Source organism: Alexandromys fortis, unplaced genomic scaffold (genome assembly GCF_014885135.2).
Source record: "Alexandromys fortis isolate MF-2015 unplaced genomic scaffold, M_Fortis_MF-2015_v1.1 scaffold_147, whole genome shotgun sequence".
NCBI lineage: Eukaryota > Metazoa > Chordata > Mammalia > Rodentia > Cricetidae > Alexandromys > Alexandromys fortis.
Window position 1 is genome coordinate 1,620,842 of NW_026068029.1, and position 23,781 is coordinate 1,644,622.

The 23,781-nt window shown below is 41.6% G+C and overlaps 1 protein-coding gene across 1 annotated transcript; it reads right to left on the bottom strand.

Moving 5' to 3' along the window:
- Nucleotides 1–5,868: 5,868 nt before the first annotated feature.
- On the bottom strand, nucleotides 5,869–23,223 carry Eif1ax (eukaryotic translation initiation factor 1A X-linked). The gene is made up of 7 exons (XM_050164359.1): nucleotides 23,018–23,223; nucleotides 18,611–18,694; nucleotides 16,941–17,044; nucleotides 16,172–16,222; nucleotides 13,395–13,476; nucleotides 11,469–11,560; nucleotides 5,869–8,255 (listed from the first exon to the last, which is right to left on the bottom strand). Exons 1-7 carry the CDS (start codon nucleotides 23,031–23,033, stop codon nucleotides 8,250–8,252), a joined length of 435 nt encoding a protein of 144 aa, XP_050020316.1. The 5' UTR covers nucleotides 23,034–23,223; the 3' UTR covers nucleotides 5,869–8,249.
- Between the last annotated feature and the right edge of the window lie 558 nt (nucleotides 23,224–23,781).

The following is a 23,781-nucleotide window of genomic DNA, read 5'->3' on the forward strand; positions in this document are numbered from 1 at the left end:
CAGGTTCAGATTTTTTAAGGTGATAATTACTTTGATATGTATATGGCTCTATTTGTAATGATTAATCAAGGTTAACTATAACACACCTCAGTTCTTTAAGCCAAGAGTAAAATTATTATTTTGGTTTTTTGAGACAGGGTTTCTCTGTAGTTTTGGAGCCTGTCCTGGAACTAGCTCTAATAGATCAGGTTGGCCTTGAACTCACAGAGATCCACCTGCCTCTGTCTCTCAAGTGCCTGGTTTCAGGGCTTAAAGGCATGCACCAATGCCGCCCTGCTGTGTATGGATGTTTTGCCTCCAGGTCTGTGCACCACATGCACATATTGCCTGCAGCGGCCAGAAGAGGGCACTTGATCTCCGAGAACTGGAGTTACAGGTGGTTGTTATCCAATGTGTGGGTGCTGGAAATTGAACCCAGGTCCTCTGGAAGAGCAATCAGTGCTCTTAACTACTGAGCCATTTCTCTAGCCAATGGAATGATTTCTTCTTCTTTTGTAAAAAGTATGATTATTACAATTATTATTGTTGTTATTATTGTTTTAACAGGTTCTCACATCCTGTAGCCAAGGTTGGCTTCCTTTTGAGGTAATCCTCCTGCCTCCTCAATTGCTAGGACTCTAAGTAAGCCACTGTTGTACAGCTCTTTCCTCAGAATTGAAACAGTTCCTCCTGAAATGAAGACAGAGACATGTAGGATTCAGAAAGCTAAGAAAATTTACAAGGCTCAGCCAGGGAGCCCAACTCAGGCAGTAAAGTGCTTGGGGTGCAAGCTCTAGGATTCAAGTTAGATCCCTGGTATCCATAGAAAAATCTGCATGAGGAGGGTGGAGAGCTGGCTCAGTGGTTAAGAGCACTGACTGCTCGGGCTGGAGAGATGGCTCAGAGGTTAAGAGCATTGCCTGCTCTTCCAGAGGTCCTGAGTTCAATTCCCTGCAACCACATGGTAGCTCACAGCTGTCAATAATGAGATCATATCCCCTCTTCTGACCTACAGGCATACATACAGGCAGAATACTCTATACATAATAAATAGAACACTGACTGCTCTTCTAGAGGACCAGGGTTTAGTTCCCAGCAGCCACATGGCAGTTCCAGGTGACCCAACACCTATGGGAAAACACCAATGCAGATAAAATAAAAATAAATAAATAAAAAACCCTGTATGTGGTAGAGTACATTCACAATCCCCGGTGCTGCTGCATAGGCAGGCACAGAAGGCACCCTATTGAGGGAGCTGGGGGAGTCCAGTGAAGACATGCACACATGCACACCTGCACACACACATGCAACAACCCACAGAGTTGAGAATGTACACACACAGTAAATAGAAAGTTAGGAGATCCACATGCCCCCTCTGTCAGGCTCTGTGAGCACTGGCTAGGGAAGACTCTTCCATGCAGTTGCCTGAGAGCTGAGAACAGCAAGTGCTCCAGAAATACAGCACCGATGAGTCATCGCCTATGCTGGGGCAGGGGTTGGGGGGCTTCGCTTGTGATGAAACTGCTTTGTTACCCCGATAAACTAGATAGATTTGGGTGGGATCTTATCTTTGACCTGTCATCAGTGCAAACATCGTTTGTTCATGTCTCCCCAGGCACAAGAAGCACCATGTTTTTTTTTTCTTTTTTTGGATTTTTTGAGACAGGGTTTCTCCGTAGCTTTTTGGTTCCTGTCCTGGAACTAGCTCTTGTAGACTAGGCTGGCCTCAAACTCACAGAGATCCACCTGTCTCTGCCTTCCGAGTGCTGGGATTAAAGGCGTGTGCCACCACCGCCCGGCCATGTTTTAAAAGAATCTTAAGTAGCTCCTGTGCCCGTATGCTAACATGCTGAAATCTTCCTGGTCCTGTTAAGGGGTCATACAATAGATGCAATTTTCTGAGACAGGATCTTGATATGCACAGCTGTGATGTAGGAGCAAGATATGTAGATGAATACAGGATTATGATATGTAGCTTGTCAGTTTGACTAGATTTGTTATCACCTAAGTAAGAGACTTTTGAGGATGGCTGCGGTACAGTTTCCAGTCTAAGTTTGGTCTAAGCTGAATGTGGGAGGTGCTATCCCATGAACTACAGTCTCAGACTGAATTCAAGGAGAGGAAAGGGCTTTCTTTCTGTCACACAGATGAGAGAGTAGCTAATACAGTTAACTGTTAGCCCAGGTTGGCCTCACTGCACTTGTTTCAGCCTCTCAAGAGCAAGGATTATAGGTATGAGCCATGAAGACGCTCTATTTTCCTTTTTTTAAAAAAAAAAGATTTATTATATATACTGTATTCTGCACCAGATCTCATTACAGATGGTTGTGAGCCACCATGTGATTGCTGGGACTTGAACTCAGGACCTTCGGAAGAACAGGCAGTGCTCCTAACCATCTCTCCAGCCCCCCTTTTTGTTTTTTGAGAGCTTAGATTGGCCTTGACCTCACTATGTAGCCAACCAAGGCCAATCTTCAACTCCTGATTCTCCTGTGTCCACTCCCAAGCACTGGGATTATAGGTAGGTGGAACCATGCTATTTTTTTGTAGTGCTATGGATTTTTACCTGGGTTTTCATGTAAGCTAGAGAAGTATTCTACCAACTGAGATATATACCCCCACAACCTCCTTTCCCCGGTCTTGCTACATAGTCCTGGCTGGCCAAATTCTGCCCCTTCTGCGTCAGCCTCCTAAGTGCTAGAATATACATAGGAGTGCATTACCATGCCCAGCCAGGGCCACTCCCTTTTTCATGTGTATATAGACAGTATTATATGGTGGATATATCATAAAGAGGCCCGAAATCAAAGCTAGTAATCATTCTGGATCCCTCTTCCACTTTATTCATTGAGGCAGAGTCTCTCAAACCCAGAGCTCTTGATATGGCTAGTTATCTATGAAGTTATCTTATGAAGGTGAATTACAGGTGGACCACCACACCAATTTTTGTAGGCTGCGGTGATCTAAACTCTTGTTTACACACCTGCACAGCTAATGCTTTAACTGACTTCCCTGCCTCAGGATCGTCTTTTTTTCCTTCTAAAGATTTGTCTTAGTATTTTGCCTGCAAGCCTCCATGTCCACCCTGAGGTCAGAAGAGGACATTCAGCAGGATGGTGGTGGGGCATGCCATTAATCCCAGCACTCAGAAGGCAAAGATGAGTGAATCTCCGAGTTTGAAGTCAGCCTGGTATACAGAGCTCAAGAGCCCCAATCAGATGTGGCTCCTGTAGATCGTGGTAGCTCTGTGCCCCTGCACCATTCAAATCCTTATCAGGCATTCGAAAGTATCCTTTGTAGTAACCTTTAAAATAAACATGCAAAATCTCCCAGAATCATCTGAAAGCCAAAAAGGAGTTTGAGAACCTTGAATTATATGGCCTACTGTTTAGAAACACAGTTAAAAACTTGGGGTGCATATCCTGCATTTATGCAAGATGGGACGAATTCAGCCTGTGGGATGTGACAATTTCCAGGCAGCGTCAGAGGTCAGCTCGCGTAAACTGTAGATCTGCTTGGTGCGCGAGGAGGCAAGTTCAGATATCTGGTCAGTGTCTGCCAACTCACAGTAAAGGAAAAATTGAGTTTACATTCAAATTTGTAAACTTTCTGGCAAGGGTCTCTTGCTGGGGATGGTGAGTGGTGTGTGCCTGCGAACCCACCACATGGGAGGCTGGGGCAGCATTGGGAATTTAAGATCCACTTGAGCTACACAGTGCGATCCTCTTACCTGACTCACTCTCCACAAGACCAGAGTAGAAGCCAACATGTTGGCCAGAAACTCAGGTTCACATATATGTATTTGCATAGCACAGAAGGTGCACTGACTACCACTTTTGTAATTTGAGATCATTTTGAACAAATGACTTCTTCACTACAGGCTTGCACTAAGAAGCATGGCATCAAGCATCCATTCAGTTCAAATAATCAAAATCAGATTTATAAAAAAAGAACTGGATAAAATGTACAAGTGAACTTTTTTCTAATAAATCACACTTAAGTTTAAAAAAAAAACAACAAAACTAAGAATCACCTTTAACATCTAAGTAGTTAAATACGTTAGTAGGAAAAGAACCAATTCTATACACTCTTGGGTTGTTTTGTGGTTTATTTCCTAATTGCTGTAGTTTGCATCTGACGTCTTTACATTGTTCCACATGATGGGAATCTCTAGCAAAAGGACTCATTAAAGCATAAAAATGGTGTTACCACAGCCAGCATTATTATTAACTACAAACTTTCTCTGAATATAAAGCAGCTGGAATTCCATAAAATAGCTGCAAGCAACTTGGGAGACTCCCACCTGTTGAATTAAATAACGATAGTGTGGTAGTAACTGTAGTGTCTGCACAATACAAATATATATTCCACACACTCCTTCTACATAGTAATTAACAACTGCAAGCAAGACACAGTGAACACAGGAGACACGTATCTTCTGTCTTACGTGGTCCTTTGCTTTCCATGTGCAAAGCAGACACCAATAGTGTCACACATACAAACATGTTATTAACCCTCCAATAATTCTACAGAAGGTGTTATATTCTGCCCTATATCCCAGGTCAGGCTTATGTACAGGACAACTAGCCCCAGGGCCCACGTTTTTCCTTCTCTATTTCTAGCACACTGTCTCTCAAGAAACTGGTAGAGGTGTTCAGTACAACCTCTCAACTGCTCATTCTAGTGTTTACTTACACTTGTAATACAACTTAATTCAGATTTTATTCTTTTCTGAACAAGAATGGAAAATGATGGTTTAAGGAAAACTGCGCACATAAAGAGGTACTGTGCAAAAGTCTGTGGGGGTTCTATCAGTATATAAATGAAACTTATCTTTACTAAGCAGGATGAATATCATACACTGATACAAATCTTTTTAATCTTTATGAAAGGCAGGGTAACATACAGAACTGTCTTCATTCTGATCTTTACCTGTAAGCCACAGTTTATAGTGGACATCATTAAATCTGTACAGAATACAAATTGAGTAGAAATCTATTTAAAACATGCTTTAACATATTTGATTACTCGGTTACTCTGCAGCCAACACTACTTCTACTTATTGAAGATGTTGTTCAACAGTTATATAAAGTTTACTAATACAATTGAGATTAAGTAACATTACAAGTCACGAAATTTTTAAGGGACAACTTATAGCTATGATTCCATACATGGGATGAGTAAACCAATGGCTATTTTCCAAATAAAATATAAAATTCCTGTCATGAATACTTTGTAGTCTCCTAAAAGTTCCCTTAAAAGTTAAGATGGTAAGAAAGATTCAACAGACAAGGCAAACAACTAAATCTCAGCAAGTCTTTTTACAAGGATGCTTGGTGTGGTTACTCAGCCACTGTAGCAACACACCATGTTCATGCTCTATCTGGAAAAAAATTACAGGAAAACGACAACCCCATCAACTGGGTTCTCGGTTCATTCATGGGGTGATGAGGATCAGACCAAGAGCTTGTTGTGAGATTATCAAATGAATTAACCTGTTACATCATCTTAGCAGGAAGACATACTATTTAGTTGGGTGTGCTTGTACACACCTGTCACCCCACCATTTGGGAGGTAAAGGTAGAGGATCAGAACTTCGAGGTCAGCCTCAGCTGTTGGTATTTCAAGGCAAGCGTGGGCTATATGAGATCCTGTCTCAAAGAACCAAAAACAGTTGGGTGGTGCCAGAGCATGCCTTTCATCCCAGCACTCAGGAGGCAGAGGCAGGCAGATCTCTGTGAGTTTGAGGCCAGCCTGGTTTACAGAGTGAGTTCCAGGACAGGCTCCAAAGCCACAGAGAAACCCTGTCTCGAAAAAAAAACCAAAACAACAACAAAAAAACCCAACAACAACAACAAAAAACCCTCCCCTACACAAAACAAAATAGCATTATTCTTAGATTTTAAACAGTTTATTTTTCTTTATGGGCACTGCTTATAATAGAGTTGTACTATAGAAATCAAAGCAAAAATAAAAAACAAAATTTCCTTGAAGACCACTTCCTTTTCCTTATTTGAAATAAAATTGAATCAGTTAAAAGTATTAATTTCCATACCAAATACACATCAAAGAACTCTTCCAGGTAGCATTTGCATATCAGTGACAACTGTATTCAACTACTTTAAACCAGTATGACTCCAGATCATCCGGGACACAAGAACACTCATTAGTTAATGTTGCTACTATTTAGGCAAGAAAATAGATTAAAACCACCAGAGGGTACAGGAAACGGGGTCATATGTAATTTCTAAAAAAATTTCAAATCCTGTTTGTTACAGGAAGAAAATCAACTTTTGATTTGAGCTGTATCACCTATGTAGACTTAAAACACTGCCCATAAAATGCTTAACTATATACACTGCAAATTTAGTAAAAATGGTTTTCATTGTTGTTTTTGAGACAGAGTCTTCTGTAGCCCTGGCCAATATTAACAAGTTCTCCTGTGCTGGGATCACAAGTGTATGCTACATCCAGCTGGTGAAACACTTTGAAGGTCCAGAGGTCTAATTCCTGATGAAGACGATGATTAGCAAGTATCTCAAGGTTAGTTTCAGCCCTTGTTCTCAGATACACTCTGCCTAGATAGATATGCACTAAGAAACTCCTCAGATTAAGAAATACAGACCACATCACTTCATCTTTCCTACTGTTGTTGTTTATGGAACCTTACATTTTGAAGCTGAGTAGGAAAACCTGAGATGAAGTCATAGTTAAGAAAGGGATCACAGAAAAGATCGTGGTTTTTGAAACCATGTAATATGCATTCCTTTGTGTATTACTTTTCATTAATGAAGTTTTCTGGATGCTACTAGAATACAAGGTCCACAAGCTGCACGATGGATCTTGGTTTATAAACTTGCAAGCTTTCAGTGCGTACAGTGAGTTCTGACTAGCCCAGCTCTAACTGCAATAATAACTCCTAAATAAGAGCAAACCTAAATTCCCAGTAGAAAGAAAATGGGAACCCCCTGGACTGTCTACATAATAAACTTGTCCCTAATGTAAAGTCAAAGTATAAAATCCTCTGCGGCATGCTATTTTCTCAGCTACATCTCTTTGATTCAGAAATAAGAAAACATCTTTTCACTACGTTTGTTTTTGAACTGATTCTCCTGCCTAGACCTCACAAGTGCAGGGTTATAGGTCATGCCATTACATCAGGTTTAAGTTTGCTTCCCTCATTTTCCCCTCAATTTAGGGAAACCTGAAAAAACATTAATTTTTACTTTGTTCCACAATATTCATATTCTTATGAGCTGAAAATTTCACTTGCCTATTTTATGTATTTATAAAGCCCTCAGAAATGTAGCTTGGGCGAGTAAGACTCCTGAAAAAGCAACATTCCCACACAACATTTTGGTAAAAATATTCTATGCACATGAGTAAAACAATCTTTTCCTCGTTTGGGAATTTCCTAATCACACTAGTTAAGAAAAGAAACCATCTTAACTAATTAAAAGTTATTACCAATGTTAAGACAACTGAGCACCACCTAGTGTTCAATTTCTGCAACTACCGACCTTAATTTAAAATATTAAAAACCAGTTTCTAAAAACATTTTGGAAATGCCTTTCCTCCCCCAGTAAGTTGATGACTGCAAAATAAATCATAAGAACGTACATGTTATCAAAACTAGTATAAAAATAGCCACATACATACTTTTAAATATGAAAAGCAAACCTATCACTTTTGCCTTTAAATAGATTTCTGCCTGGTGTGGTAAATACATTTAATCTCAGCACCCAAGGAGGCTGAGAAAGGAGGATCATAGCGAGTATATAGTGAATTCCAAGCTAGCCTCAGATACAGAGTTGGATTCTGTCTCAAAATATAACACAATAAAACATAAGACAGATTTCTGCCTCCATTTGTATCAAAATCTCTGGGCAACTGGAATATACACAAAGACTGTACTTTGTACAGTCAACAGCTATGCAAAAGGAGGGCTTAATCATAATTTATGCATACAAGGCAAATTGTTTATTCAAAACATCCATTTACTTACTGGAAGGGGTCAAAGTAGGAAAGGCAGCAATGTATATTTTTTCTTACATCTTTTTTGAGTTCAATTACATCAAATGATCAAAGTGGGCTTAACATATCACTTAAGATATTTTCAGCTTTGAAAAAAGCGACCTTAGTATTGAATCGAGTCTGTCTCAACAAATTACAATCAATACAGTGAAAACTTTTCCTTGAAGTCTATGACCAGATTCCAAACTTGCAGGGCAATCTTCAGAAGGACTGGAATGTAAAATGTTGAGTTCATTTTAGATCTGAAAGAGAAAAGAACATTAAGTCAAAGGGAAAAAGCAATTCTAAAAGGATCCTTTACATGCATGTGCAAATTCACATGTACTACTTTGGGTGCTGTGTATGTTAGGTGGCTTGGAGTACGAGGACCTCAGGTGTTGGCCCTCACTTTTAGCATTGTTCACTGTTCTGTATGTCAGGCTAGCTGGCCTAAGAGCTTCCAAAAATTCCTCTGCCTCCACCTCCAATTTTGCCATAAAAACCCTAGGTTTAGAAAAGGTACTATAGCCAGCAGTATGTGGACTCTATAGCAGATTCTTGAGGGTCTGGCAAGCACTTTATCCTGAGCCAATCCAGGAGAAAAGTACTCTTAAATTCTAATACTCTGTGTATAAGGGAAATGTTCTCACAGGCCATATAGGAAATCAACCCAGTCAAGAGAAAATTTCCCAAATAAGCTTTTCTGTATTGCAGCTCACTTTGAGAAATTCTGATTTTCATAATATTTTACGTGATACATGCTATTTTTCTAAAGAATATGTATATTAGCCAGGTGTGGTGGTGCAGTTTTAATCCCAACGCTTGGGAGGCTGAGGCAGGCAGGTAGGTAGGTAGTATAGAGTTTGAGGTCAGTATATTTGTGTGTGCAGGTACCTACCAAGGCCAGAAGATGGCACTGGATTCCCTGGAGCTGGAGTTATAGGCAGTGTGAGAATCAAACTGAGGACCTCTGTAACAGTAGTAAGTGCTCTTAACCACCCAGCCAGCCATCTCTCTAGTCTACGGGACTATTCTTTATTGTCCTTCCTTCTTTTTAGTTTTTTTTTTTTTGGGGGGGGGGGGCTCACTCTATATGGCTGGCTGACCTTGAACTCAAAGAGATTCACCTACTTCTGCCTCCTGAGTACTAGGATTAAAGGCCTGTGTCACCATGTCTGGCCCCCGAGAACATTCTTTTTTCTTTTTTTAGAGACAGGATTTCTTTGTATAGCTCTGGCTATCCTGGAACTCACTTTGTAGACCAGACTGGCCTTGAACTAACAGAGAACGAGAATATTCTTAATGAGGTTTGCTGTCTCTTTCCCTTTGCATTGTGTATTTGATAATTCATTTTACATTTTTACTTCTTTAAATAAAAAAGACTAAGTTTTCTCTATTTGTGTGTATGAGTGTACCTGTGTCTGCACTTATGTATGTGGGTGCCAGTGGAGACCAGAAGTCGTCAGGTTCCCTGGAGCAGGAGTTGCAGGCAGTTGTGAGCTGCCTCCTCATATGTGTGCTGGGAACCAAAGCAGGGTCCTCTGCATGAGCAACAAGCATCCTTTACCAATGAGCCATTTCTCTAGCCCAGATTTGAGATTTTATACTTTTAAAGTAGCAACAGACATAAAGGAACATGATCTCTTTTGAGAACTAGGTAAGTATGTCTTCAATCCTTTTCTTTCAAGTTGATAACAGGAGTACAGATAGAACACTTATCAACACTTAGAAAACAGCCAGAGAATGTCCCCCAAGGGAAAGAGCAGAGTTCTCAGGTGATAAACAAACTCTTATTTAAAACAAACAAACAAACAACCACCACAGTGCCGGGCAGTGGTGGTGCAGGCCTTTAATCCCAGCACTCAGAGGCAGAGGCAGTCGGATCTCTGTGAGTTCGAGGCCAGCCTGGTCTACAAGAGCTAATTCCAGGACAGGAACCAAAAGCTTCGGAGAAACCCTGTCTCGAAAATTTAAAAAAAACAAAAACAAAAACAACCACCACCACCCCAAAAAAATGGCCTGAGGTTCTCTGGAACCCACATGAACTTACCTCTACATGCATCCCCTAGCATGAGTGTACATGTCCATCATTCATTCATACATACAAAATAAATGTTTCAAAATAATGTTCCTAACAATGGAAATTCTGGGGTGGAGATGGCTCACTGGGTATCTACTGCTATTGCAGTCTTGTTACTGGCACCCACATTGGGTATATCACAACTGCCTTTAATCCCAGCTCCAGAGAATCTGATGCCCTCTTTTGGTCTCCATGGGCACCCAACCCACCAAAACTACACTTAAGAAAAAAAAAATTAAAAAGGGAAACATAAATTCGGCATCACCTGTGGCTTCCTATTTTTCCTTTTTTTCCCTTTCCTCCTCTCTTTCTGAATTACTAGAGAATCACACAGTAATTATACGCTACATCATAAAAGTGTGTGTGTTGGGGGGAATTAGAGAAATGCTTTTGGCTAGGCTCAAGAAAACTACATTAAAAATGTTCAAGAGTGGTGGTGGTGTCGCACGCCTTTAATCCCAGTACTGCTTTGGAGGCAGAGGCAGGTGGATCTCTGTGAGTTCCAGGACAGCTGGGGCTGTTAAACAGAAAAACCCTGTGTTGGAAAAGAAAAAGCTAAAAAAAAAATCACTTTCTATTGTTAAAATGTTATTTACTTTTTGTGCATATCACACGTGTGCCTAATGGCCTCAGAGGCAAGAAGAAGGCATGTAAGTCCTCTGAACTGGAGTCAGAGATGGTTATGAGTTAATATGTGTTTTTAAAGATGTATTGAGTAGGGCTAGAGAAATGACTCAGTGGTTAAGAACACTGACTGCTCTTCCAGAGGACCAGGGTTCAATTCCACATGGCAACTCACAGCTGACTGTAACCCCAGTTCCAGGGGACCCGATGCTGTCACACAGACATACAGGCAAGCAAAACACCAATGTACATAAAATAAAAATTGTATGTACTCTGGGTGTGGTGCAAAGTATTGCTATGTAGATCCGGCTGGCCTGGTATTTGCTGGTATTGCAATCAAGGCTGACCTCAAACTTGCAGCAGTCACCTGGCTTCAGCCTCCCAATTATCAGGATTACAGGTATATCTTACCACACTTGCTAACAGTTTGACCTCTAAATACTTCTTGTGATTTTAACACACAGCTAAGTCTCAAAATATACTTTTTATTTTTAATATATCACCAGGGATAAATAGTGGCTCTCATTGTGACATTTTATACATGTACATTTTGCCTCTATTCAATATTCACCCACTATCCTTTTCTCTTCACCTTGATCTTCTTCCTATTTCTGAACAGTGCCTTTACTTTCATGTTCCTCTCACCCCTAAATATAGACTCTCACTTAAATGTTCTATATTCCCAGTATTATAGGAATCTAAGGGAAAGGGACAGTATCTATGTATGTAACTCATGAACAGAAACCAGAAAAAGCAGGCTGTATCTACTTACATCATCGATGTCTTCATCATCATCCCCAATGTCATCAAACTGAATTTCATCATCATCTCCAGGACCAAATGTATCAGTTTCATTGATTTTAGCTAACAAAAACATACACAAGAAAAATACTGATAATATAATCAAAATGTTGACTTCCAACTTTCTACTAATTTGGCTATACGGAATTTCTTTTGTACACAAGGGCTCTTTAGCAAGTCAAGTTCTAATTCTCTGAAGCAATTATACCCTCTAGGTATGCTTCAGAAATTTGTGCACATACTAACAACTTTATTTCCTATCTCAAAAAAAGAAAGAAAGAAAAAGTAAGTTACTCTAGGAGGGAGAAAAGTTGGAGGAGTCATTTGCTGGACTTGGGATTAGTGATTGTTTCAAGTGTCCAGAAAACTCAACTTCTGATCAAAATGAACCATACAGAATCAATCAATCAATCAATCAATCAATCAACCAATCAATCAATCAAACACTAATAAGAAAAGAACTTATTTCCACTATAGGGTAAAAGGGACAACTGGAACAGGAAACCAACCAGTCCCTGAGCACCCTGAACTCAGAGCCAGTATCATCTTTATCCCTAAACCCAGGACCAAACAAACATGCCCCGACTCTGAAACCAGTGTCAAAGAAACACACTTTGTCCCTAGAATCAGAGCCATGGAAAGAAATATGCCATGGTCCTAAGTCAAAAGGCTAAAAAAGACCAATGAAAGAAACAATATGGCCTCGAGATCAGAACCATCTCTGCCCCTGACTAACCAATCCCTGAACAGGGAGAACTAATCAATTCCTCTTCTCCCTGGAAAACTCCACCCCTAAGAAGCCCTATGTAAACCTTTCTACTTGTTCAGTTACAGAAGCAGCCACTCTCTTGAACTCCTTCCCAAATAAATCTCTTTCTCAAAAGTCTTGGTTAAAGATCTTCACTTGCAGGCACAGAATAGAAGAACCTGGCTGGGACACTTCTTAGGGGATTGAGCTGAAAAACCTTGCTGGGATGCCCCCTAAGGTGGGGGATAGGGGCTGAGCAAGGCTGAGCAGAGAAAGAAAGAACTTTTCGCAGAGCGGGAGAAGAGTGGTGCATTCTGCAGGGGCTGCCCCTTTAGCAGAGTGTCAGCAAAAGAAGTAACGTCTTGGGACAAGCTGATAGCTCGGCTAGGACATTCCTTTAACAGAGGCTCGGCTGTAGCAGCTCTCCAGAAGAGCAGGATTGTTATGTCCTGCAGAGACTATCCCCCAACACAACCCAGCTTCAGGTAGCCTGGCTTCCCAATAAAGTAAGGATACTTTCCCTCCAGGGTTGAGTTGTCCTATTGCGGCTGTAAGTATTATCCTGGCTTCCTGATAAGCCAGGATATCTTTGCAGCTCCAGAGCTTAACATATCCCCTACACCCACCAATCATTAATTAGGAAGAAACATTTGGACAAATCATACTTTTCCCTAAGGAATGAAAAGAAATAAGACATGCTACTTCACCACCAAATATCTCTTTTCCCTCTGATAAGGTTACAGAAGGCTTGTATTTTGAGGGGGAAAACAATCCATACTACTTAATCACTGACTTTGTATTTACACATATAAAGGACAGACTCTTGAAGAGATCTTTTCAGTAGTGCTTGTCATTCCATCTAGGTCTTGTACATGCAAGGGTGGCCTCTACCGAACTGCACTGCCAACTTTTCTTGAAGAGGTTTTAAAATACCGTAAGAAATAATTCCTTTGGCTGACAATGTAATTACTCATTAAACACTCTTATCAGGAACAGAATTTTAATAACCTTTCTATGGTATCTAGTATGAAGTATAAGCAGGTATATTTAACTCTACTCATGCAAACACAAAAACAAATAGGAGGAACAAAATTTCATTGCCTAAACACTAGCATGTGACAAGTTAATAAAGACTCAGCCATTCATTACCATGCTCTGGAAGCTCGCCATATGCCTTGAGACTTCTAGCTTCATCTGCATTGTATTTTAAAATGACATCGGCTTTGTTATCCTTAAAAAAACAAGTAATTTTTGATTAACACACTATTATTTGTTATGTCATACATTATTTTAAATTGAATTAAAAAGATCAAATCTTAATGTTTTGCTATAAAATCCTCCTCACCTTCCTTAGGTTAAACTCCAAAAGTTTTAGAACACCACTGAGCAATGATTAAAAATTCAGAAAGATATAGCTCACATCTATAACAGCAGAATAACATTTTTATATTATTTATAATTATCCTTTAATCAGAAGCACAAATGCCCCCCTGAAACTACAATTTACAGAGTGATCAAACAGATTTACAGATGCAAGCCAAAGAGTGAGACTTGGTATCATAGCCTAAGGAATTTTAAAAATGTATATGTGTATATACACGCATGTATGTGTGGGTACCTGTGGAAGCTAGAAGGGGGCATCACATCCCCTGGAACTGGAGTTACAGGTGGATGGGAGCCACCTGATGTGAGTGCTGGGAACCAAACTCTGGTCCATTGTAAGAGCAGCAAGCATTCTTAACTGCTGAGCCATCTTTCCAGCCCTGATATAAGGAAATAAATATGCCTTTTCATATATGTTAAGGCCAACTGTAATGATTATTAATCTTGTCAATTTGACAGGATCTAGAATCACAACAAAAATAAATCTTTAGGTCTTTCTGCGAGTGGAGTTTCTAGATGAAGTTTATTAAAGTAGGAAGGTTCACCCTAAATGCAGACAGTGCCATTCCATGGGATGGGGTCCTGGACTGAATAAAAAACAGAAAGATAAGAATACTAGCATTCGTTCACCTTCCTCTGCTTCCTGACTACAGATGCAGTGAGAGCAACTGTCCCAGCTCCAGCTGTCATTTCCCCACTATGATGGAATACACCCTTAAACCGTGAACCAAACGAATTCTTCCCTACACTGCTTTTTTAAGGTAACTTTTCACAGTAAGTAAACTAATACTTGGTATTAACCAGACTTTTTTTGAAAATAAATGGACCAGAGGGCAACTCTGTGGAACCTTTCCTTCCCTTCCATCTTCGTGTGGGTTCCGGGGGCCTAAACTCAGGTCATCAGGCTTATCTAGTTGTCTCACTGGCACCCAATTTGTCTTTGTAAATTTTTTTTAAAAAATCTTATTTCGTCTGTGTTGCACTAGCAAGACATGATGCCTCAAAATGTTTACATTTCCCTATTTGAGAAGAATTCCACTCTTTCTAAAGGTGAAGAATGGGTTGCTTCAATTTTAAGGGCACTGTCATCTAAACTAGCACTTTAAAAATTTTAAAAAGTATACAGAAAGAGGGATGTGGATAGCAAGAACTTGAAATTTTTTTTCTTAAATTTCCTTTTCAGATTCATTTTTGAGTATGAATATTTTGCTTGTATTATGTATGTCCATCACATGTGTGCTTGGTGCTCACAGATCAGGAGCCATCAGATCCCTTGGAACTGTTGATGGTGTTAGTGTTGAAAACTAAAACCAGATTCTCTGCAAGGGTAAGTGCTCCTAATGGCCAAGCCATCTCTTCAGCCCTAGAAGACAGTAATGCCACAATCTCTCTGGACCACCCTCAAAGTGACAGAAGAAAAAGAAAGGATCATGGGAGATTATAGTCAGTATTAAGCCTCTCTAAATTTTAGTGTCCCTTCTAACAAGGAATTAAAGCCTTTCTTCTTCTAGGGTTACTGTTAAAATATAAAAAGAACGAATGGTTTATGAATTTGGAGCAGCTTTTCTCAACCAAAGCACTAATGATAATTCTGAGTCAGATCATCTTTGCTGTGGGATATGGTGCATTAGAGGGCGTCCCACATTCCCAGTACTCTACCTACCTACCACTTACTAAGAACCTCACTCAAGTTATGGTAACCAGAAGAGTCTCCAAACACCGCCTAGGACCCTCAGAAGGATCAAATCACCCACAGAGAACCCTACGGTTTGAAACAAAGATGTCAATGCTTTAATCTGAAACACAAAAGTAAAAAACTCACAAAAACTAAGTATGATAAAAGCCACAATAATAGGAATTTAATAAAAGGGTGCACACTTGTAATACCAACATGGGGGGGGGGTGTACAAGAGGATCAGGAACTCAAGGTGACCCTCAGAAACCCAATCTCAGCATAGTGACAGACTAGCTGCCTCAGGTCCCTGCTGCTATGACCACCATAAATTGACTGTCCCCTCAAAATGAACCAAAATAAACCCTTCCCTCTTTTTGCTTTTGTCAGTGATTAGAAAAAAAAAAAAAACAGGCTATATTCCATTATGGGATGTAACAGGATTCATTCAGCAGTAAAACCCTACAATAATGGTTTCTAGATTTTTAAAGATCTGTACAGGAAGAGAAAAAAATGAAAAAGGAACAAAATGACCACATAGTAGTATCATCTATTCTAATTATTTTTATTTTATGTGCTTTAGTGTTTTGCCATGGGTGCCAGATCTCCTGGAACTAGAATTACAGTCAGTGCTCTTAACCATCAAGCCATCTCTCCAGTCCCACATCATTTATTTTAAAAGAGGAACTTCAAATAGTAAAGATAAGGAAACCATTTTGCACTATACAAGCTAAATGCTTGACTCCTTACACTGGCATTTGGGAACCACACTGCCAGGGACACCAAGCATAATGGCTACAATACAATGGGCTCTTAGGAAATGGCTCATCAAGTTCAACAAAATATAAACAAATTTAAAAGTGATTTTTACCTGGTAATCTCGGAGGCCCACCAATATGATGTCTGAGGTATTTATCCAAACCTACAAAAGAAAAGTCACTGCATAATCTATTTTCAATAATAAAGCAGAATCAAGACATTTCAGAGATGATTCACTTAGAAACAGATGAGTTCAGAAAGCACTTGGCTATCTACTATGAAAACAGAAAAATGCTGTATTTTTCTGTCTTTTACCCACCCAAATGTATACAGTTTTCATGATCATTTATTATCCTTGTGAAGGATTGATATCAACAAAATAAAATACACTCTCAACCTGAATCCCACTCTCACTCAGAGCCGGGACTTCCCAGAACCCAAAGGGCCACCTGCCAGGATTCTTTAGTTCTCCTTCAAACTGGAACAGTTCCCTCGTCCTTTCCCTCTTTCATAACACCAGAATGTTCCCCAAATTAGATTTGTTGACTATTTCCTAATGATTCAGATTCAGACCAAATGTTTTGGGCAGGAATACAACACAAGTGAGGCAAATGATTCTTTAAAGAATGTAATCTATAAAATGATCACTATGGTCTTCTACTGGACTTACACCAATATCCTCAGGTCCATAAAATCTGCAGAGGTGGGAGGCTGGACATGTAGCTCAGTGGTTGAAGTGTGGTTGTGAGTAACATGTAAAGGGGCCCTGGGGTGGCTCCCCGCAACACACAAACACACACCCCTACCTGTAAAGGCATTTCCTCTACCCTCCTCTATATTTTCACATTAGAACAAAACAACTGTTCTGTCCACACACCTACCTTTTTTCTCAATTTCCCTCTGATATGGCATAGTCTCTTCACACCATCAAAACACATTGCTTCTAATCGTCCATTTCCCAACATTTTGATTACCTGAGCATATTCTACATGGATTGAGTAGGGGAGAAAAAAAAAAGGAATGAAATATTGCTCGCTTTTTTGATGAAAGCACCTTTTATGTCCATTGAAAATTGACAAGAGCATGTGACTGCACTGGTTAGGGATAAATATACATTGGGCAAATATAAAATAAATACAAGGGAGTTAAACACTTGGCTAGTTAATGGTTGAACCAGAGACAAGACTTTGTAATATAACAACCTGGGTCTGTTATTAGATGTTTTAATTATCTACTTGTTTTCAGTAAGGAGACAGACTGACTCCTGCCCTTGTGACCACGTACTACTTCTAGAGATCAAAGGTACCATGTCCCAGTATGTACACTATACCTCATACAGTTCACATTCAGATCTTTACCTTATTTCTTTGAATCCTTAGAACAATCTCATGGAATCCTCAGTCCAAGTACTTTAAATGTTAGTGATATCCTTGCTGAATCAGTATAGCAATAATTATTCTTAGAAAGCCAGAATTATCTTTTACTTGGGTAAAATACCAAATTATTATTATTATTTTGGTTTTTCAAGACAGGGTTTCTCTATGTAGCCTTGACTGTCCTGGAACTCTCTGCAGACCAGACTGGCCTCCAACTCAACTCAGAGGCCAGCCTGCCTCTGCCTTCTGAGGGCTGGGATTAAGGGTGTGCACCACCATCACCCGGCTATTTTCTTTATCTTATGATTGGGCTGGGCTGGAGAGGTGGCTCAGAGGTTAAGAACACCGACTGTTCTTTCTTTTTTTAAAAAATATTTATTTATTTATTATGTATACAATATTCTGTCTGTGTGTATGTCTGCAGACCAGAAGAGGGCACCAGACCTCATTACAGATGGTTGTGAGCCACCATGTGGTTGCCGGGAATTGAATTTAGGAACTTTGGAAGAGCAGGCAATGCTCTTAACCACTGAGTCATCTCTCCAGCCCCCCCCACCACTGTTGTTCTTTCGCAGGTACTGAGTTCAGTTCCCAGCAACCACATGGTGGCTCACAACCATCTGTGATGAGATCTGGTGCCCTCTTCTGGCATGTGTATACATAATAAATAAATAAATAAATAAATAAATAAATAAATAAGCTTTGTATAACTTTAAATAATAATAAAGAAATACACACACAAAAAAGATTGGGCCGGGCGGTGGTGGCACATGCCTTTAATCCCAGCACTCGGGAGGCAAAGGCAGGCAGATCTCTGTGAGTTGGAGGCCAGCCTGGTCTAGAAGAGCTAGATCCAGGACAGGCTCCAAAGCTACAGAAAAACCCTGTCTAGAAAAACCACAGAAAAGATTGGGGTGGGTAGCCTTGGTTAGCCTGAAACCTGCCTGTCTCTGCCTCCCAAGTGTTGTGATTAAAGGTAAACATTACCCTGCCTAGCCTAAAATGCCAAATTCTTAACTAGAATCCTTTAAAAAGCCAACACCCAACTGTCTGTACAAATAAACTCAGAGGCAAGAAGCCAGAAGTCTAGTCTCTTAGTCAGAAAATGTTTGATCCCCAATACAGAAAAACAAACTAGAAAAATCTAACAAGAACCCAACTATCCAGCCTCTTACCTTGCCCATCCTCTTTGAACACCAGCTCTCGCTTTTCAGATTCATTCTCGTTCTTTCCTCTACGTCTGTTTTTACCTCCTTTTCCTAATGAGTTGTTAAAAGAAAAGGTTATCAATCATCTGCAAAACATCCTGCAAAGGAACAGTGATAAACATATACTGTTTAACAGACTTAGAAAACCATCTTTAGGGGCTGGAGAAATAGCTTAGTGGTTAACAACACTGACTGTTCTTCCAAAGGACCCAGGTTCAATTCCGAGTACCCACATGGCAGCTCATGACTATCTGTTATTTCAGTCCTAGGGGATCTGATACCTTCACACCAATGCATGTAAAATAAAGTTAAATTTAAAAAGTTTATAAAAAAAAGAAAGAAAATCATCTTTAAAACTCAATTAAATTTAAAACTCCACCTAATCTGGTCAATCATGTTAAACTTACCATATTCAGGTTTATGTTTCCATGTTACCCTCACCACTCCTCATAGTTTTCCCTGGGGACTTTACATCTTAACTAACATCCTCATCTTTTTTCCTTTTATTAAAAATGTTTTTCAGTTGGGTGGCAGTGCTATACGCCTTTAATCCCAGCACTCAGGAAGCAGAGGCAGGCAGATCCAGCCTGGTCTACTAGAGCTAGTTCCAGGACAGGCTACAAAGCTACACAGAGAAAGCCTGTCTTAACCCCCCCCCCCCGGTTTTTCTTAATATATTCTGATTCCCTCCAATACCTCACTTCCCCCACTTCCCCTCCCATGCGGATCCACCCGTCTCTCATGAGAAAATGAACAGACATCTAAGGAATAATATGACACAGTAAGATAAATGAAAACAAATTGATACATGACAAAACCAAACACGAATCCCATAAAACCCACACCCAGAAGCCATAATATATAAGCAAAAGAACTGTTAAGGTAAAAAAAAGTTCCAACAGGACATGTGATCAAAGAACTTCCAAAGATGTTGCTGGGTTCCTTTTGTGCTGGCCACCTACTGCTGGGCGTGGGACCAGCCCTTAGGAGTCGGTAGATGACCAATGACCATTCTTAACTACTTAAGAATGCCATCTGTTTACTTGTCACAATCACCTTGAATATTAACATTTAGTCCCAGTTTATCAGTAAGTTTACTAAAGGTCAGAGATTAAATTTTAGTCAATGAGCTCAGGACCCCAGATCCAACCCTAACCCTCTCTGTCCTAGTAAAGTGCTCATATTAGGGCTCCTTTCCGGAGACTTCTGTCACCACACTCTTAACTACATGGGCCTCAGCTTTCTTTTTTTTTTTTTTTTTTTTTGAGACAGGGTTTCACACTATAGCTCAGACTAGCTTCGAAACTTCGGCAGTCCTTCTGTCTCAGCCCCTGAATGCTGGCATTATGAGTATGAGCCACCATACTGATCCCTGACAAATTTTACCTCGCCTTTCTCATACCTGACCCCTCCTATGAAAAGAAGAGCTGGTAAAAAGATGACAGGAGGCAGAAACATGAAGCTATGGCTACTGGAATGGAGCATACTTATCTCATGATGGTAGAAGACTAGTAACAGTTAAAGATTCTGAACCTCATCCTTAAAAATGTACCATACCTGAGACAGTCTGGTTTAAAAGCAAGGTCAACTGCCTCGAGAGCCTCCTTTAAAATGTGCTTTAATGTTTAAGGGTGTCTGGCGTTCATGTATGTCTGTCCATCACGGACATGTCCAGTGCCAAAACAGACACTGGGAAAGGGCATTGGATTCCCTACAAATGGAGTTACAGACAATTGTATGCTGCCATATAGGTGTTGGGAATTACTATTGAGCCATTCTCTAGGCAAGTATACAAATGGTGAAACAATACAAAGGGATATTATACAGTAATAAAGAAATGTGGCAGTGGTGGCGTGCAGTTTTAATCCCAGCACTTGCTAGGCAGAGGCAAGCAGATTTCTGTAAGTTCGAGGCCAGCCTGGTCTAGAGAGTGAGTTCCAGGACAGCCAGAGTTACACAGTGAGACCCTGTCACAAACAAAAGAAAAAAATAAAAGCTGAAACAAGACCAAGCCTGAGTGTATAACAAAACAGCAATAAAGAGAAAAACCATCTTTTTAACTCCACTTTCTTTCCAAAAGACTATCTAGTTCTTAAGCTTAATAACAATTCTCAAATTCGTTCTTTAACAGAGGTGTTTCAGAGAAGCCCAGGGAGGATGGAGGATCTTTCTTAAAACATACTAAGATGTGATTTAGAATAGTTCTGTCTCCTTGGGACCAAAGGGGAACTTACTATTCACCTATAGGTGGAGTCACCAGAGGAAGATGACTAAGTCCAACAAATATTTATTGAGCATCTTTTAGGCTAAGTGCTATCGAGACAATGTCATTATGACTGACACCATTCCCGTCCTTTTAGGACTTACAACTAGTGTGGGAACCAGAAATCTAGTCACTAGAATTAAAGTGAGAATAAGACCTCACCTGCTGATGTGATCCAGTTGCCATCTCAGAATAAGGAAGTCTACAGACAGCAATTTGAAGACTTTGAACACATTATGCCTATAATTACACTTTTCTCAGGACAATCAGTAAAAATTCTTGCTACACAAAAAGACTGGCAACGTTGATTTTTGAAGCCCTGAAGCATGGCATGGACAGTGTGTTCAAGGTCAGCCTGGGCCACACAGCAAGACGATCTCAAATCAACTTGTCCACAAAACTGTGACCAAGTACTCAGAGGTCTAACGTGAACATTGCCAGGTAATTAAGCAGACTCCCTGGAGTCAGCTCTCAAGCAGAAAAGAGAACACTGGCAGGCGGGGGCAAGCGAGGTGGCCCCAAGGATGAGTTATCAAAGACTTCCTTTTAATAAAATGCACGTGTGCACCTGTGTGTGTGTGTGTGTGTGTGTGTGTGTGTGTGTGTGTGTGGTGGGGTGCCCAGGTGGGCCAGAAGAGGTCACTGGATCCCCTAGAGCTGAAGTTATAAGCGGTCATGAGCTACCCTATGTGGGTGGGTATGGGATGCTAATTTTGGTTCTCTTAACCAGGAAGATAACTCTTCTGCCCAAAGACTTCATTTTTATCTTATTATTTTTGGTTTTTCGAGACAGGGTTTCTTTGTATAAGTCCTGGCTGTCCTGGAACTCAGAGATCCTACTGGCCTCAGAGTTGAAGTTATAGGAGTCAGGAGCTGCCCCGTGCGGGTGTGGGAACCCAATTTTGTTTCTCTTAATCAGGAAGGTATCTCTTCTGCCCAAAGATGACTTCATTTTTATCTTATTTTTGGTCTTTAGAGACGGGGTTTCTTTGTGTAGTCCTGAGGCTGTCCTGGAACTCAGAGATCCTCCTGGCATGTCTCCTGAGTGCTGGGGACTAAAGGTGTGAGCCACCACCAACTGGCCCAAGGGTCGGGGAATGTGTCCCTCTCCTGTGGGACACACAAGTTTTTCCTCTATTTTTACTCGCACAATTATACAGGCAATGAACATGACAAGCCTGTAATTCCAGCTATTTGGTAAACTGAAGCAGAAGAATCCCAAGTTCAATGCTAGTCCCAGCTACTGAGTGAGTTCCGGTTTAGCCCGAGGGCAGAGCAGCAGCAGACTCCTGCTAAGGATAGATTCGGTTCTACAAAAAAACCCACTACCACAAAATAGATAAAACTGAGGCTGGCCTTAAGGATGCTGTACTTCTACTTAGATGAGGCTCTTCATTTTGGAGATACCAAATTAAAAGTGCCCTCATGACCGACAACTTGAGAACATGTTCCCAGAAGAGAGGGAACTTCAAAGGCTTTTTTTTTCCATTAAAACAAATACATGATCTGTAGCAAAAGTGGAAAACTTGGCTAAATAGGATGAAGCGCTCTGGGGTGGCGGGGCGGGGGGGGGGAGTTATGTCCCGTAAAGCTATGGAGTAAAGAGAAACTTTAAAAGTGCATCGGACGTACTGACCACTGGCTACTCGGGAGCAGCCTCAACAGTATCGAGTAAGTGTTCATAAAGAAGCCTATGCAGGAGGTGCCAGATGGGCACGAAAGCAAGAAGGGCATTACCCCTTTTCAAAGTTCAAAGTCGCTCCCAGGGCTTAACTCCCCACGTGCCGGAAAGCCAAGAAGCCCGAGGCAGCTGTTCCCACGGGTCCCCTTGGCGGCGCGGTCAGTGTGGCGCGAACCAGGGGCAGAAGCCCACATTCTCACAAGGAGGCCCTACAAAAATGGCGTCGGCTCCACCCCAATGTGGCCAAACTGGGAACCAGGAGTAACTTCCTTGCGCCTCTGCCGAGCTCCGAGTAGGACGCAGAGAATGCTGCCGGAGGAGAGGCAAGGGAAGATGGCAGGAAGGTCACTGCGGCCTGAGCTGACCTCGAGGCTGCGAGCTGGCCCGGGGAAGCCGGCAGGGAGCGAAGCCGCGGTCCCGGCATCGTTACCTTTATTCTTGGGCATGGCGGCAAAGACGGGCTGGCAGCGTGCGGGACCGTGCTCCGGGTGGCGTCGGCAACGGCGGTGACTCCGGGGGGCGACGCTGAGAAACGCGCGGGATGACGACGATGCGGGAGGCCGAGAAGCGTGCTCGGAAGAGGTTGGTCACTGGTGCTTCCGAGAGCCGCCTGCGCCCACGTTCGGCAGTGGCAAATGGCGTCGCGGCTACAGGCGGCGCTTTTCCCCGCCCTCCCCCTCCCCCGCCCGTGGGCCCGGCCTCCCGCCCTCTCTCTGCTCTACGGCGCAGGCGTGGCCGAGAGGACGCCTTCGGGTGGGAGCCCAGGGAGATGCCGGCCCGGCAGGGGTGCACTGCCACCGGAGGGCACGCGATGGGTGGAGCGAGCGAGGCCCTGGAGGCCCGAAGAGGCTGGCAGGGGCCCCCGCGTCACAGTGGGGGGAGTGGAGGGGGGAAATTGAGGTAGTGCGTGATGCTGCTGCCTTGGCCACCGTCTGCTGATTCCTAGCCAAGTTGAGTCCCAGCTTGACCGGCTGCTGACTCACTAACATAGTTAGCTGAGTTTTGATGTAGCCTTTTCACCGGCCCAGCCAGGCTGGAAAGTCTGAGGCGAAGGGGAGAAGGCCATCTGCCGGGAGTTTCTAAACTTTAATAGAATATTTGGATGGTACTTGGCGGAAAAAAAAAAAAATCTGTCCTCCCTAACTTACCGTAGCCAGGTCTGTTGCTTATTGCCAGCACTTAAGAGTGTTTGCA